The sequence below is a fragment of the Gopherus flavomarginatus genome, chromosome 15, assembly GCF_025201925.1.
Source record: "Gopherus flavomarginatus isolate rGopFla2 chromosome 15, rGopFla2.mat.asm, whole genome shotgun sequence".
Lineage (NCBI taxonomy): Eukaryota > Metazoa > Chordata > Testudines > Testudinidae > Gopherus > Gopherus flavomarginatus.
This window is the reverse complement of record NC_066631.1, coordinates 4,230,454-4,246,462: the sequence shown is the minus strand read 5'-3', so window position 1 is coordinate 4,246,462 and position 16,009 is coordinate 4,230,454. Positions and strand designations below refer to the sequence as shown.

Genomic DNA, 16,009 nt, shown 5'->3' with positions numbered 1-16,009 from the left:
AACAATCATGAGGCTTTGCTCTCGCTGGGTAGTGACTATTGTTTTCTCGTTTATTAGGCGCTGCAGGAATCTGAAGCACACATTTGCTTTAGCTTAGGCTTGTTCTCGTGTTTTCTGTTTTCTGATGGTTTTGCATGTACAGTCCCCAGAACCTTTGGGAAAGAATGCCAGCTCCACTTCCCCGCCCTACACTGGATTAGTAAAAAATGGGCTTTGCTACTTCCTGATGGAGAAAGTAGCATGCAAATAACCCGAGGTGTTTTTTCTTTACTTATTTTTTGTTTTGAAGTGGCAGATTGATGGTCATTATTCCCCTTGACCCAAGCACCCCCTTGTGGGTGGGCGCAGTAACACAAGGATTGCCGCCTCAGTTTCCCCTCTCAGGCCCCTTCTCCTGGGTTTGATATTACCCCTACCCAGGTCTGGTTTATTATCCCAACAGTGCAAACAATCCTCAAAAGGCCCAAGACACAGACCATTTATCTCACACACAAGGCATATAGTCCATAAAAGTCCTGAAATGCAGCCAAAGGACACACCTCGGCTTTCCTTTGGAGACCACCTGTTTTATTAAACAGGCACCCTAGCCCTCCTGGCTGGCAGGGCCGCCCTGGGGTGGGGGGCAAGTGGGGCAATTTGCTCTGGGCTCCGCAGGGGCCCTCAAGAGAACGGCTGAGGCTCCAGCCCTGGCCCGACCCCGCCTCCGCCCCTCACCCGGAGCCTCAGCACATCCAGCAGCGTCCCTGAACACTGCTGCAGCATGGCTCCAGCGGGGCTCCTGAGCTCCACCCCGCTCAGCCTGGAGCTCGCAGCCCCTCCTCCTGACCACGCAGCTCTGGGCGGGGAGGAGCTCAGGGGCCCCGCCGGAGCCACGCTGCAGCTGTCCAGGGGTGGTCCTGGATGCACTGAGGCTGCAGGTGAGAGGGGAACCAGGGGCAAGGGGCCGGGGCGGGGTGGGGTTGGATAAGGGGCAGGGAGTCCCAGGGACAGGGGCAGAAGTTGGGGGGCCGGTCAGGCGACAGAGAACGTTGGGGTTGGATTGTGGGCATTCTGGGGGTCTGTCAGGACTCAGCGGCAGGGTGGATAGGGGTCAAGGCAGTCAGGGGACAGGGAACAGGGGTGGGGTCCCAGGGTGGTGGTGGTGGTGGGGATCTCTGGGGGACGGTGAGGGGGCAAGGAACAGGATGGGTCAGGGATTCTGAGTGGGGCAGGCAGTTGAAGGGCAGGAATTGTGTGGGGGTTGGATAGGGCGCAGGGCCAGGCTGTCTGGAAAGCACAGCCTTCCCTACCCTAAAGCTCATTCAGCAGTTTGAGGCTTGCAGAAGAGCCAAGCTGTTAGGTTTTCCATTAGGGCTGCCATCCCTTTCACTTCTCAAATGCCAAATTATAGTCTACATTTAATTTCAGTGCCATAGGGAGATTCATATCAGGGGAGGGTAGCTTCATTTACAATTAGCCACTGAGGGAGGGATCACATGAGAAGAGCAATATCCTTCCCAACCCTACCAAAGGAGACCCCCCTCCCCTGCATTCCCTGATGCTTAAGAGGAGTTAATTCAGTGGGTTCTCAGACTTTTGTCCTGGTGACGCCTTTCACATAGCAAACCTCTGAGTGTGACCCCTCCCCCCCCTTATAAATTGAAAACACTTTTTTATATATTTAACACTACTATAAATGCTGGAGGCAAAGTGGGGTTTGAGGTGGAGGCTAACAGCTCACGACCCCCAGTAATAACCTTGTGACTCCCGGAGGGGTCCCGGCTCCCAGTTTGAGAACCCCTGGGTTAATTTAATTTTAGCACCCTGTGTCCATTCACATGCATGTGCTATTTTGAGCATTTCAGTTTTCACAACATAGGCTCAACCCAGATTCTGGAACAAGCTCAAATGCTCAGTTCGTGGAGTATGTACATAAGCTATACTAAAGACAAACCCACAGGAACCGTCTCCAGTTTGTGAGGGACCCCATGGAGCCAGTCTCTAGGAAACAGATAAATGCATGGAGGTTAAGTCCACTAATGGCTGTTAGCCGAGATGGGTAAGGAATGGTGTCCCTAGCCTCGTTTGTCAGAGGGTGGAGATGGATGTCAGGAGAGAAATCACTTAATTATTACCTGTTAGGTTCACTCCCTCTGGGGCACTTGACATTGGTCTTTGTAGGTAGACAGGATACTGCGCTGGAAGGACCTTTGGTTTGATCCAGTATGGCTGTTCTTATGTTCTAACCTAAATGAACCCAAAGTTATGGAGACAGATATGAGTCAAGGAAGCCAGCAGAGTATTGGAAACCTGGAAAAATCTCTGACTGGATGGGCTCAGGCGTTTGGTCACAAGCTGAGGTGGTTCAAAAGTTTTGGATTTTTTTTAAGCAGAATGTTATTGTTTCTTTAAACAATCAAACACAGCAAGCAGCAAATATTTGGCCACACACAGCTGAAACCCCAAACCATATTCAAATTTTGGCAGACTAATTTCAGCTTTTCAATTAAAAAAAAGTACAACAGATTTTGAAGGAAAGAAGACTTTGTCCATGATTTTTTTCTGCTTTTTAAAAACCCCTAGTTTTCGATCCAAAAAAAGTTTTGACGGAAAATATTTGTCCAACCCTTTTAATGAGCTTTAGTGCCTTTTAGCACTAGCTGATGCTGAGAACCAGTGATACCTTGTAAAGAAGTTTTCTCAAAACTGGGTTTGTGCTGAGATGCGGAAGGTTCATTTTTCCCAGGGCCACCCGTGGGGCGGGGGAGGGGGGTAAGTGGGGAAATTTGCGCCGGGCCCTGCAGGGGCCCCCACCAGAATATGGTATTGCAATTTTTTTTATGGAAGGGGCCCCTGAACTTGCTTTGCCCCAGGCCCCCTGCATCCTCTGGGTGACCCTGAATGATCAATCAAAATGTTATTGTTTATTTGTATTGCGGTAGTGCCCAGAGCCCCCGTCATGGACCAGGACCTCACTATGCCAGGCACTACAAACCCACAGTCCCTGCCCCACACAGCTTCCAGGATATACAACACAACAGATGTGGGGCACAAGGAACCAGTGAGACAATACTGAGCAGCATGAGAGCCAGAGGACACTGCACACCAGGTAGCTAAACATTTTCAAGTTTAGGTCGTGTCTATCCGGGACACTATACCAGCACAAGGCACAGTGTGAATAAATACGTTAGAGAAGCCCTGATTGTGGGTTGTATAGTTAAGGTGGAATAAATATAAAATAACACTGGTAAGTCAGTGTAAAATGCCCCCCGCCCACACGTCTGATCTGTAGCCGCCACCACTAGAAAGGTTTGTGAAATGGTGCAATCTGATTATAACCTGTTAACTCTTCGCTGTCAGAGCAATTCCCTCAGAGGGGCTATCAGAGTTTAGATGGGACCGCCAGGGTCATCTAGTGTAACCCCCAGAGAAAGGGCCTGAGTCCACTCTGATTTGCGCTGGTGACCAGCCAGCAAGTGTGAAAAATCAGGACACTTTTTTTTCGGGGGGTGGGTATAATTGCCCCTAATATCGGGCCATCTGGTCACCCCAGTTTTATGTCAGTGTAACACAACTGACTTCAGTGCCAGTTGCTGCTGAGATACACTGACCTCAATTGTGGAGAATTAAGCGTAGGGCGGAGACTATAGGTAGGGCTCTACCAAATTCACGGCTATGAAAATTGGACCATGAAATCTTGTCTTCCCCCATGAAATCTGTTTTTTGTGTGCTTTTACCCTATACTATACAGATTTCACAGGGGAAACCAGTGTTTCTCAAATTGGGGATTCTGACCCAAAAGGGAGTTGCAGGGGGAGACAAGGTTATTTTTTTTTGGGAGGGAGTGGTATTGCCATTCCTACTTCTGCACTGCCTTTGGATCTGGGCATCTGGAGAGTGGTGGCTGTTGGCCAGGTGCCCACCTCTGCAGGCAGCGCCCTGCCAACAGCAGTGCAGAAATAAGGGTAGCAATACCATACCAGGCCATCCTTACTTCTGCGCTGCTGCTGGTGGCTGCGCTGCCTTCAGAGCTGGGCTCCCAGCCAGCAGCCACCACTCTCCTGCTGCCCAGTTTTGAAGGTAGCACCGCCGCCAGCAGCAGCGCAGAAGTAAGGGTAGAGGTACCACAACCCCCCCTACAATAACCTTGTGACCCCCCCTCACAACTCCTTTATGGGCCAGGCCCCCTAAAATTACAACACTGTGAAATTTCAGATTTAAATAGCTGCAATCATGAAATTTACTATTTTAAATTCCTATGACCATGAAATTGACCAAAATGGACCACAAATTTGGTTGGACCCTAACTATAGGTGGCCACTCTTGGGATGAACCTGGAAACACTGATGGCAGATTTTGTAGAATCAGAGAATCTCAGGACTGGGGGCCCTTGAGAGGTCACCTCATCCAGCCCCTGCACACAATGTCCCTTTCCGGGGCAACCCGGCTGATGGACTATAAAATGAAAAGTTTTAAACATTCTTTAAAATGTAACGATGGAGGAAAGTTACAACTCCCAAGCCCCAGCAATAATGCACAGAAATTAGCTCCAAGGAACTATGGGATTTCTTGGAAATTTTCTTCCCCTTTCCAAAGCTGCCCCCCACCCCTCCACTGTGGCCATTTTAAAATGTCTGCTCACCACCGGCTGCTTTTGTGGTGAAGGGGCAGTGTCTGGCGTGTGACAGAAATCCTGAAACACACATGCACGCCTGTATTGGGGCAAGCTTTGAATTGGGCATGAAAGAGTTATTTGGGCATGAAAGGGTTATAGACTGCTTTCCATGGCGTTTGCGCTGGGGACTGCCATCAGTGAAACAGAGACAGGCTGCAGGTAAGGAGGCTGCGGGTTTTTCTCCTCTTTCAGCCTTAGCCTCGGGTCGGTGGGGGGGCTGCAAACAGCTTGCCTGGCAGTTGTACAGATTTGGTTCTGGGAGGTGTAGGGGCCTCTACATCTGGGCTGTGCAAACGGAGGAAATATCTGGTTGCACTGAGAGGCCCTGCTCCAGGGGCAGAGCGTTAGCATGCAGCATTGTGCAGCTACGCAGAGCAGGGCTCCTCCATTTTATTTCCCCCCAGAGAAGCTTTTCATATTTAGCTCGTTTTCCTGTCCACGATCCCCACGGGGAGGTTGGCTCCTGCCCCTGCTCTTCCCCCTCTGATCTCTGGGGAGGAGTGCCAGTGAAATGGATGGAAAGCGAGACAAATGGAGTTGAGGAAGAGTCCCTGTAGCTGCTTTGTTCCTGATGAGGCTGGGCCCTGCAGAGAGAGTGAGCGGGGTTCTAATTGCAGGTGGGCTAAAGAGTTCAATCAGCACAGCAGCCGTCACATGTTGTAGTTATAAGCAACCCCTAAAGATACTAACCATAGTGTATAGGTTGATAGAGTCCAAGGCCAGAAGGGACCATTGTGATCATCTAAGTCTGACCCCTGTATAGCCAGAGAACTGCCCCAAAGTAATTCCTAGAGCAGAGTTTTAGAAGAACATCCTACGCCCCCAGGCTCCTCCGTCTATGCCAGCAATGGCTCCGTCTGCAAGGCCTGACTTTCTCGGGGGGAGGGCCCGACTCAGCCGATCCCCCTGCTAGCTGCTGTCCTGCTGCAGCTGGCTTATTTGTGAAGTTGCAAGTGTAGATTTTGTCCACAAGGGGGGAAGCTTAGGGGAGGAGTGGTCTCTGTGCTCTCGGGCAGCATAGTGCACGTAGACCGCAGTGAGCATCAGGCGCTCTCCTTGGCCTGTGCAGTTAGGGTGGCCAGGTAGCAAGTATGAACAATCAGGACAGGGGGCGGGGGGTAATAGGCACCTAAGACAAAGCCCCAAATATATGGACTGTGCCCTGCTCCCCTCAGCTGGTGCAGTCAGCACAGAGATTTCTCCCCCTCCAGCCGGGGCAGTGGGTTGTTTCCGTCTGTTTTAACCGCTCCAGAGAAAGGAGGCTTGAGAAAGGCGGGTGAGGAAAGGCGCAAGGCAAGGGAGGGTGGAAGAGCTTGAGGGACCAGAGCCCAGCGGGAGAGCTAAGGGGAAGGGATGACTGTGGGGAAGAGAAGCGGCAGGATGAACCAGAAAGCAGGGAGACGGATACGGGCGAGACAAAGGATGAGAAGAGATGCTGCCTTGCAGAGGCTGAGAGAAAGGCCAGCAGTGGGAGGAGATGGACTCACAAGGGGGAAACAGACCAGCTTAGGAACAGAAAAAGGAGCGAGAAAGATGGGAAGGGAAGAAAGCAAAGCCGTCCCATCTAGGCTGGGGAATTGTGTTTAATTTCTTGATGCTCCGGGAGTTGAGCAGAGGCCTCTCTGGCCATACTATTGAGATCTGGACACAGAATTGTTACCCTGCCCGCCCCAGCCATTCTCTCTGTTATTTTCCCCAGCAGTTTAACTACCAAATCCAGATTGGCCCGATACTGATGTACAACCCTGCATGGAATTTAGCTCTTCAGTCTGAATGTGCAAATCTTCCTCCTGATGCTAAGCCTCCCTCTGGCCTCTCATGGGATATGCCTGTGCTACTCACGCCCCATCTCCTTTGTATCTGCCTCCACTAGAGCAGCAGCTGCTCTGGGAAGGAAGGGCCAGAGCAGCATGAAGCCTGTGGCAGTCCCAGCAGGAGGCCTGGACTCCCCACCAGCTGCTGAATCTGGGAGGAAACATCTGCATCCTGTGGGATGGGGAATAGCTGGTGGGGACTCTGCTCAGGTAGGACTTTGTCCCTGAACTCGACTTTTTCCTGTGAACTGTAAGGACTCTGGAGAAGGAGCTGCATTTATGGGGGGTGGGGTAGCTCAGTGGTTTGAGCATTGGCCTGCTAAACCAGAATTGTGAGCTCAATCCTTGAGGGGACCATTTAGGGATCTGGGGCAAAAGTCTGTCTTGGTATTGGTCCTGCTTTGAGTAGGGGGATGGACTAGATACCTCCTGAGGTCCCTTCCAACCCCGAGATTCTATGATTCTATTCTACGACTGTTCCCTGTTTCCTCTGCCCATGTGATTTTAGAACCAGTGCTGCACCTCGCAGTGGAGCTGTGCAAACCAGTCCAGTTCCAGTTCACCCAGAGTTGAGGGATCTCGGGGGGGGGGGGGGGTTCAGGACATGTGGTTTCATGGGTCCTCCCCCAGAGCTTCACCTGGCTCAGGGAAAGCCCCATGCTCCAGAGAAAGCTCCTAACAACATTCTGTCAGGAAACAAAAAGGGAAGAACTAGTCCCAGGAGTGGGGAACACACAGGGCAGGGGAGGAGCTGGCTTGGAAGCCAGGGAGAAACGAGCTCCCTCAGGGGACAATTTTGAATGGATGCCTTATCCATCTCAAGTCAAAGAAGGATACAGTTGAGGGGGCAGTGCATTCCAGGCTCTGACATGCAGGCGTGCTCAGTATAGGGTTTGCCTTCGTGTCCTCTCTAGCTGTGTGTTTCACTGGACAACACAAATCCCAGTTAGATATCACTGCAAATAGGTGGGGTGGGGGGAAGGGACTGGTGCCGCCTTGATGGGGTCTCCACTGTGACAATGGCTGGGCTACAACTCAGCATCCACTTGGAAACCGATTTCCTTCCATCAGAGCCCTGGAGTGGCCGGTGTGAGCTGACAGGGCGGGAATCACACTCCAGATGGACCGCCTGTGCTGTGTGTATTACTCATGCAAGTTACTTGTTCAGGAAACGTTCTCCCTGCCCTGCTGGACTCAGGGCTGCTGCTGTCAGGGTGTGACTGAAGCAGACGTTGCTGATCACGGTTTATTCGCTGTTTCAGACTCCAGTCACATTTGATGACGTCGCTGTCTATTTCTCTGCAGAGGAGTGGGAGGAGCTAGCGGCGTGGCAGAAGGAGCTATACAAGGACGTGATGAGGGACAACTACGAGGCTGTGATCTCGCTGGGTAACAATGATCATTCACCTATTTCTAGAAGCTGCATGAACTTTGAAGGGCCCGAGTTAGCTTCGGCTCAGATCTGCTCTCATGCGCTTAGGTACATCCCTCTTTAAAATGCTTAGAAGAATTACAAAATGCTGTGGTGGTTTTAATCATTCTAGCTATGAGTTCTGTGGGCCAAACCCTATATTGTGCACTCAAGCAAAACCACTGAAGGTAAACACCACATTGGTTTGTTCTCACCCCCTGTAGAGTGGTTGCAGAGGAATGACCCGCACTGATCCTCAGCTGCTGCAGACTACTGTAGAGGAGCGGCACTGATGCAAAACCTACTCCATTAAGAGAGATTCTAGTAGAATTATAGCCACCTTCTGCCTTTCCTCAGCATAGTAGCCAGGAGATTAGCTGTGGAACTGAGCAAGTACACAGGAGATGATAATACTGTAACACTTGTCTTTAGCTCCCTCAGTTTTTACATAGAATGTGCTCTGATCCCTACCTTCACTTAGTTATTTGAAAAAACTTTCCTTCTCAAGATCCTGGGGATAAAGTCTGGACCCCCTAACACATCCAGACAGAGATGTCTTACGGAACTGAAAACAATAGTAACACAGGCCAGGGCATCAGATTTTCCCACAATGCTCCTCATGGAGCACTGGCAGGGCAGTGCTGACAGGAAGCTCCGTCCCATGTTGGGAACACGGAGATCTAGCACATCAGTACTCCAGGACGTGTTCCCTGGATATCACAGCCAGCGTGTAATCACCGTTCTCCCCCCGCAGGCTGCGCTGCTGCCAAACCGGATATTATATCCCAGCTGGAGCGAGGGGAAGAGCCGTGTGTCAGTGCTCACCAGGACTCCAGGGACAGATGCACCTCCGCAAGTGAGTCAGCAGCTCTCCGGGGCAGTGGGAGTGGTCATATTCACCAGCATAGCACCCCTATCATAACCTAGTCCCAGATTTGGACCTTAGCGTCCAAAATATGGGGATTAGCATGAAAACCTCCAAGCTTAGTTACCAGCTTGGACCTGGTAAAGCTGCCACCACCCAAAAACTTAGAATGTTTTGGGGCACTCTGGTCCCCACAAAAACCTTCCCTTGGGACCCCAAGACCTAAATCCCTTGAGTCTCACAACAAAGGGAAATAAACCTTTTCCCTTCCCCCCTCCAGGTGTTCCTGGAGAGATACACAGAAGCAACCTCCGTGAATCTAAGCGGAGGGATTCCACCCTCCCCCGTTTCCAGCCAGGAAACACAAGCACTTCCCTCTTCACCCAGAGGGAATGCAAAGTCAGGCTAGTAAATCTAACACACATAGATTTCCCCGACTTCTTCCTCCCACCAATTCCCTGGTGAGCTGCAGACTCAATTCCCTAGAGTTCCCCACTAAAGAAAAACTCCAACAGGTCTTAAAAGAAAGCTTTATATAAAAAGAAAGAAAAATACATAAAAATGGTCTCTCTGTATTAAGGTGACAAATACAGGGTCAATTGCTTAAAAGAATATTGAATAAACAGCTTTATTCAAAAAGAATACAATTCAAAGCACTCCAGCAACTATAGACGTGTAAATACAAAAAAAAATATAAATCACTAGCTGATCCTTTGTACTTACCACTGGGAAACAGAAGATTAGTAAGCAAGAAATAGAAATCCCCTCATAGCCGAGAGAGCATACAGGCAGAAAAACAAACAAAACAAAACAAAAAACAAAGGACTCTCACACAAACTTCCCTCCACCCAGAGTTGAAAAAATCCTGTTTCCTGATTGGTCCTCTGGTCAGGTGCTTCAGGTTACTTTTTTTTTTTCAGGTGAAAGAGACATTAACCCTTAGCTATCTGTTTATGACACGCCCCCCAAATTGCAGACAGTGGGGAAGCTCACTGGCGGCGATTTCCTTCTAGAACTTTAAAATAAACAGATTAATACAACACATGCACCGTTACATATACCACTAAGTATATAACTAACAGACTTGTACATTTAAAGAACACTTTTTAACTACTAGATTCTGGGAAACTCTCAAGGGAGAGTGCATCAGCTACTTTGTTAGAAGCTCCTGAGATGTGCTGAATTTCAAAATCAAAATCTTGGAGAGCTAAACTCCAACGAAGATGTTTCTTGTTGTTCCCTTTCGCAGTATGAAGCCACTTTAGTGCAGCATGGTCAGTTTGTAGCTGGAACCGCCGTCCCCAAACATATGGGCGTAGCTTTTCCAGGGCGTACACAATGGCGTAGCATTCCTTTTCACTGACTGACCAGTGACTTTCCCTCTCAGACAGTTTCTTGCTGAGAAACACGACAGGATGGAAGTTGTGATCCGTTGCTTCCTGCATGAGTACTGCTCCTATACCACGCTCAGATGCATCAATGGTTACTAGGAATGGCTTGTCAAAATCCGGGGCCCTGAGCACAGGGTCAGACATGAGCGTTGCCTTAAGTTGGGTAAAGGCCTTTTGACACTCATCCATCCAGTTAACTGCATTTGGCTGGGTCTTTTTGGTCAGGTCGGTCAGTGGGGCAGCGATTTGGCTGTAGTGTGGTACAAATCGCGTGTAGTATCCGGCCAAGCCTAAGAAGGATTGGACCTGTTTCTTTAACCTTGGGACAGGCCACTTTTGGATAGCATCCACCTTGGCCTGTAGGGGTTTTATGGTTCCTCGACCCACCTGGTGCCCCAGGTAAGTCACTCTGTTTTGGCCTATTTGACACTTTTTGGCCTTAACAGTTAGTCCGGCCTGCCTGATGCGCTCAAAGACCTTTTCCAGGTGTAGTAGGTGTTCGGGCCAGGAGTCCGAAAAAATGGCCACATCATCGAGGTAGGCAACTGCATATTCTCCCAGTCCTGCTAGAAGACCATCTACTAGCCTCTGGAAGGTGGCGGGTGCATTTTGAAGGCCGAAAGGAAGGACATTAAATTCATACACCCCCGCATGGGTGACAAATGCTGACCTCTCCTTGGCAGGTTCATCTAGCGGTACTTGCCAGTACCCCTTGGTTAAGTCTATTGTAGAGATGAACTGGGCACGTCCCAACTTCTCCAATAGCTCATCGGTGCGTGGCATTGGATAGTTGTCCGGACGAGTTACCACATTTAGCTTACAGTAGTCCACACAAAAGCGTATTTCCCCATCTGGTTTGGGTACCAGAACCACTGGAGATGCCCATGCACTGGTAGATGAGCAGATTATACCCATCTGTAGCATGTTCTGGATCTCCCATTCTATAGCAGCTTGGGCATGAGGAGACACCCGGTAGGGTGGGGTTCTAATGGGGTGAGCATTACCTGTGTCAATGGAGTGGTATGCCCGTTCAGTCCGTCCTGGGGTGGCTGAGAACAATGGGGCGAAGCTAGTGAACAGCTCCTTGGTTTGTCGCCGCTGCAGACGTTCCAAGGTGGTTGAGAGGTTCACCTCTTCCACGCCACCGTCTTTTTTCCCTTCATAGTAGACACCGTCAGGCCACTCAGCATCATCTCCCTGGACTGTAAACTGACAAACCTGTAAGTCTCTGGAATAGAAAGGCTTGAGAGAATTAACATGGTACACTCTGGGCTTTAGTGAGGAATTGGGAAATGCTATGAGGTAGTTCACAGTTCCCAGGCGCTCTTGGACCGTGAATGGCCCTTCCCATGATGCTTCCATCTTATGGGTCTGTTGCGCCTTCAAGACCATAACCTGGTCTCCTACCTTGAAGGAACGTTCTCTGGCATGTCTGTCATACCAGGCCTTTTGCTCTTCCGGAGCATCCTTTAGGTTCTCTTTAGCAAGGGCTAAAAAGTGTCGGAGGGTGTTTTCTAGGCTGCTTACAAAGTCCAGAATGTTAGTTACTGGGCAAGGCGTAAACTCCTCCCATTGCTGCTACACCAACTGTAATGGTCCCTTAACTTCGTGACCATACACAAGTTCAAACGGTGAAAACCCTAAACTGGGATGTGGTACAGCCCTGTAGGCAAACAGCAACTGCTGCAACACTAGGTCCCAATTATTGGAGTATTCGTTGACGACTTTACGTATCATGGCCCCCAAAGTTCCATTAAACCTTTCCACCAGGCCATTGGTTTGATGGTGGTACGGGGTGGCAACCAAGTGGTTCACCCCATGAGTTTCCCACAGTTTTTCCATGGTCCCTGCCAGGAAATTAGATCCTGAATCTGTAAGGATGTTGGAGGGCCAACCTACGCTGGCAAAGATGTCTGTTAGGGCCAGGCACACAGTGTTAGCCTTGGTGTTGCCTAGAGCTACTGCTTCCGGCCATCGGGTAGCAAAGTCCACGAAAGTCAGTACGTACTGCTTTCCTCTGGGTGTCTTTTTTAGGAAAGGACCCAGAATATCCACAGCTACTCGCTGAAATGGGACCTCAATTATGGGGAGTGGCTGGAGAGGGGCCTTGACCTGGTCTTGAGGCTTTCCCACTCTTTGGCATACCTCACAAGACCGGACATACTTGGCAACGTCCTTGCCCATCCCCTCCCAGTGGAAGGACTTCCCCAACCGGTCCTTGGTTCTGTTCACCCCAGCATGGCCACTGGGATGATCATGGGCTAAGCTTAAGAGCTTCCCCCGGTACTTAGTTGGAACCACCAACTGTTTTTGCGGCTGCCATTCTTCCCGGTGTCCACCAGAAAGAATCTCCTTGTATAAAAGTCCTTGGTCTATAACAAACCGGGATCGATTAGAAGAGCTGAGAGGCGGTGGGGTGCTCCGTGCCGCCGCTCAAGCTTTCTGAAGGCTGTCATCTGCTTCCTGCTCAGTCTGGAACTGTTCCCTTGAGGCTGGGGTCACCAGTTCTTCCTCAGACTGTGGACTTGGGCTTGGTCCCTCTGGAAGTGATGTAGGTGATGGGGTTGTTTCCGTTGCTGGTGAACCGCTCTCCGCTGGTGCACCTGAGGGTATTTCAGGCTCGGGCTGAGCCTTTTGGGTATGGCTGTATGTTGCTTCTGCCAGTTCTGGCTCGCTGGTGCCCTCTGGCGTTGAGTTTGAAGATGTGGTTGCAATTGCTGGTGCTGGTTGATGTTCCAGTTCCGGGCCTGGGACTGGAGGTGCTGTGGCTGTTTCAGTGGTAGGCATGGAATCCGGGTCCACTACCTCTGTCTGGGTCTCTGGTAACACAGACGGGGCGTCTGTGGACGGCTCAGGAACAGGAATGGGTCTGGAAGCTTGCCTGGTTTGCTACGTGTAACCATTCCCACTCTCTTGGCTCGCTTCACCTGGTTGGCCAAGTCTTCCCCCAGTAGCATGGGGATAGGATAATTGTCAGACTGCAAAAGTCCACATTCCTGACCAGCCTTTGTACTGGACAGGCAGTTCAGCTGTAGGCAAGACTTCAGCTTGTGACATGAAGGGGTAAATTGTCACTTGGGCCTTTGGGTTGATGAATTTGGGGTCTACGAAGGATTGGTGGATAGCTGTGCCCCCGTGTCTCTCCACACAGTAACCTTCTTTCCGCCCACTCTCAAATTTTCCCTCCGCTCCAAGGGTATTTGAGAGGCATCCGGGCCTGGGGATCTTTTGGGTGATGGTGGTGTAATGAACTGCACTCGGATGGCGTTCTTTGGACAGTTGGCCTTGATATGTCCCAGTTCATTACACTTAAAGCATCTTCCATCTGATGGGTCACTGGGTCGAGGTGAGTTACTGGAGACTGGTGAGGTGGAAGAATAGGGCGTCTGTGGCTTGACTTGGGTTGTATGTGGGGTCTTTGGCTATCCTCGGTTGTAGGGTTTATGGTCAGTGTGCCCCCTGGGGTATTCGTTCCCCCTGACTCTAGCTTTCTTGCTTTCTGCCACTTCCATCCATCTGGCTCCAATCTCCCCCGCCTCAGCGAGATTTTTGGGTTTTCCATCTTGTATGTACCGTGTGATGTCCTCAGGAACACCATCCAAGAACTGCTCCATTTGTATGAGGAGGTGCAGTTCTTCCAAGGTTTTAACATTGTGTCCTGATATCCAGGCCTCATAATTTTTCCCAACGTAGTAGGCGTGTTTGTGAAATGACACATCTGGTTTCCACTTTTGGGTTCTGAAACGCCGACGGGCATGATCCGGGGTGATCCCCATTCTGTATCTGGCCTTGGTTTGAAAAAGTTTATAGTCGTTCATGTTCTCCTTAGGCATTTCAGCTGCCACCTCTGCTAAAGGTTCACTGAGCTGTGGCCTCAATTCTACCATGTACTGGTCTTCAGGGATGTGGTACCCAAGACAGGCTCTTTCAAATTTTTCCACGAAGGCCTTGGTGTCATCACCTGCCTTGTAGGTGGGAAATTTCCTGTGCTGTGGAACAATCATTGGCGCAGGGTTGTTAGGGTTGGCTGTGTTTTGCTTAGCCTTTTCTAATTCCATGGCCTGTCGGTGGGCTTCCCTCTGGAGTTCCAGCTATTTTTGGTGGTCTGCATCTTTGGCTGCTTGCTCTCTTTTGTAGGCTGCCTCTCTTTCTCTCAGCTCCATCTCTTGTAGTCTTTTTTCCAGTTCTCGCCTGTGTTCAGCTTCTTTGATTTGTTCTTCGGTCTCCATATTTGTCTTGGTAGGCATGGTTCCTGTTTTCTTGTGTTGGGGTGACCTCCGGTGTTTATCTTCTGAACTGCAGGCTCTGTTGCCTCCTGGGGTCTGCCTAGCAACAGTGCCTTTTTTCCCTTTCTTTCTCTAGCTAATGTTTTCAATGTAAAGTAAACCAGAAAAACCACTTTATTTGCACGTATATAGTGCTGGTATTTGACTCCTAATGGGAGTGCTATTGTGTGACAAAAGACCCGTAACAGCTCCTTAATGGTTTCTTGCTTAATATGCAAGCCACAACTGCCAGAGAGAGCAGAAAAAAAATTCTCTCTGGTTCCTTTTAAACCCAAACTGTTTCTGCTTAAAAGCCCCTAGCAGAGAAAAGAAAAATATAATATTCCTACTGGCTTCTATCTTTCCCACTACGCTGCACACCATATCATAACCTAGTCCCAGATTTGGACCTTAGCGTCCAAAATATGGGGGTTAGCATGAAAACCTCCAAGCTTAGTTACCAGTTTGGACCTGGTAAAGCTGCCACCACCCAAAAAATTAGAGTGTTTTGGGGCACTCTGGTCCCCACAAAAACCTTCCCTGGGGACCCCAAGAACCAAATCCTTTGAGTCTCACAACAAAGGGAAATAAACCTTTTCCCTTCCCCCCTCCAGGTGTTCCTGGAGAGATACACAGAAGCAACCTCCGTGAATCTAAGTGGAGGGATTCCACCCTCCCCCGTTTCCAGCCGGGAAACACAAGCACTTCCCTCTTCACCCAGAGGGAATGCAAAGTCAGGCTAGTAAATCTAACACACAGATTTCCCCCTGACTTCTTCCTCCCACCAATTCCCTGGTGAGCTGCAGACTCAATTCCCTAGAGTTCCCCACTAAAGAAAAACTCCAACAGGTCTTAAAAGAAAGCTTTATATAAAAAGAAAGAAAAATACATAAAAATGGTCTCTCTGTATTAAGGTGACAAATACAGGGTCAATTGCTTAAAAGAATATTGAATAAACAGCCTTATTCAAAAAGAATACAATTCAAAGCACTCCAGCAACTATAGACATGTAAATACAAAAAAAACATATAGATCACTAGCTGATCCTTTGTACTTACAACTGGGAAACAGAAGATTAGAAAGCAAGAAACAGAAATCCCCTCATAGCCGAGAGAGCATACAGGCAGAAAAAAAAAAAAAAAAAAAACCAAAGGACTCACACACAAACTTCCCTCCACCCAGAGTTGAAAAAATCCTGTTTCCTGATTGGTCCTCTGGTCAGGTGCCTCAGGTTACTTTTTTTTTTTTTCAGGTGAAAGAGACATTAACCCTTAGCTATCTGTTTATGACAGCCCCCTAGTAGCAGGGCCTCATTACAGGGGTCTTCACCGCTAGAACCTTCTGTAGGCCAGCTGCCTTTGTGCAGTCAGCCCTCCCGGAAAGGAACATCTAATTCAGAGCCCTTCCTGGGACAGACAGTCCATCTAACAACCCAGGTGCCCCAGCAAATCAGCCCGTCCTCTGGGCTCTGTCTTCAGTCCCCTTTCTGGGGTCAATCCGGAGTCTTTGCCCAGCTCCCGTACTGAGCCTTCCTGAAAGGTCTGTTCTCCAGCAGTCTCTGGTTCAGGCCCCTTCACAGGAGTCCATTTTGGGTCCCTCTCACCTCTGT

The 16,009-nt window shown here is 49.7% G+C and overlaps 1 protein-coding gene across 6 annotated transcripts in view; it reads left to right on the top strand.

Annotated features, from left to right (window-relative positions):
- Nucleotides 1-4,186: 4,186 nt before the first annotated feature.
- LOC127034696 (zinc finger protein 746-like) overlaps nucleotides 4,187-16,009 on the top strand; it is a 13,476-nt gene continuing 1,653 nt past the window's right edge. The window contains exons 1-4 of one of the 6 annotated variants that reach the window (XM_050923861.1): nucleotides 4,187-4,813; nucleotides 6,357-6,678; nucleotides 7,731-7,857; nucleotides 8,634-8,735. In XM_050923861.1, coding sequence (XP_050779818.1) covers nucleotides 6,448-6,678; nucleotides 7,731-7,857; nucleotides 8,634-8,735 — 460 coding nt within the window. In that variant the 5' untranslated portion in view covers nucleotides 4,187-4,813; nucleotides 6,357-6,447. Of the gene's footprint in view, nucleotides 6,679-7,730; nucleotides 7,858-8,633; nucleotides 8,736-16,009 lie in introns of all 6 variants that reach the window. The other 5 variants (XM_050923860.1, XM_050923859.1, XM_050923862.1 and 2 more) reach the window with 5 other exon arrangements.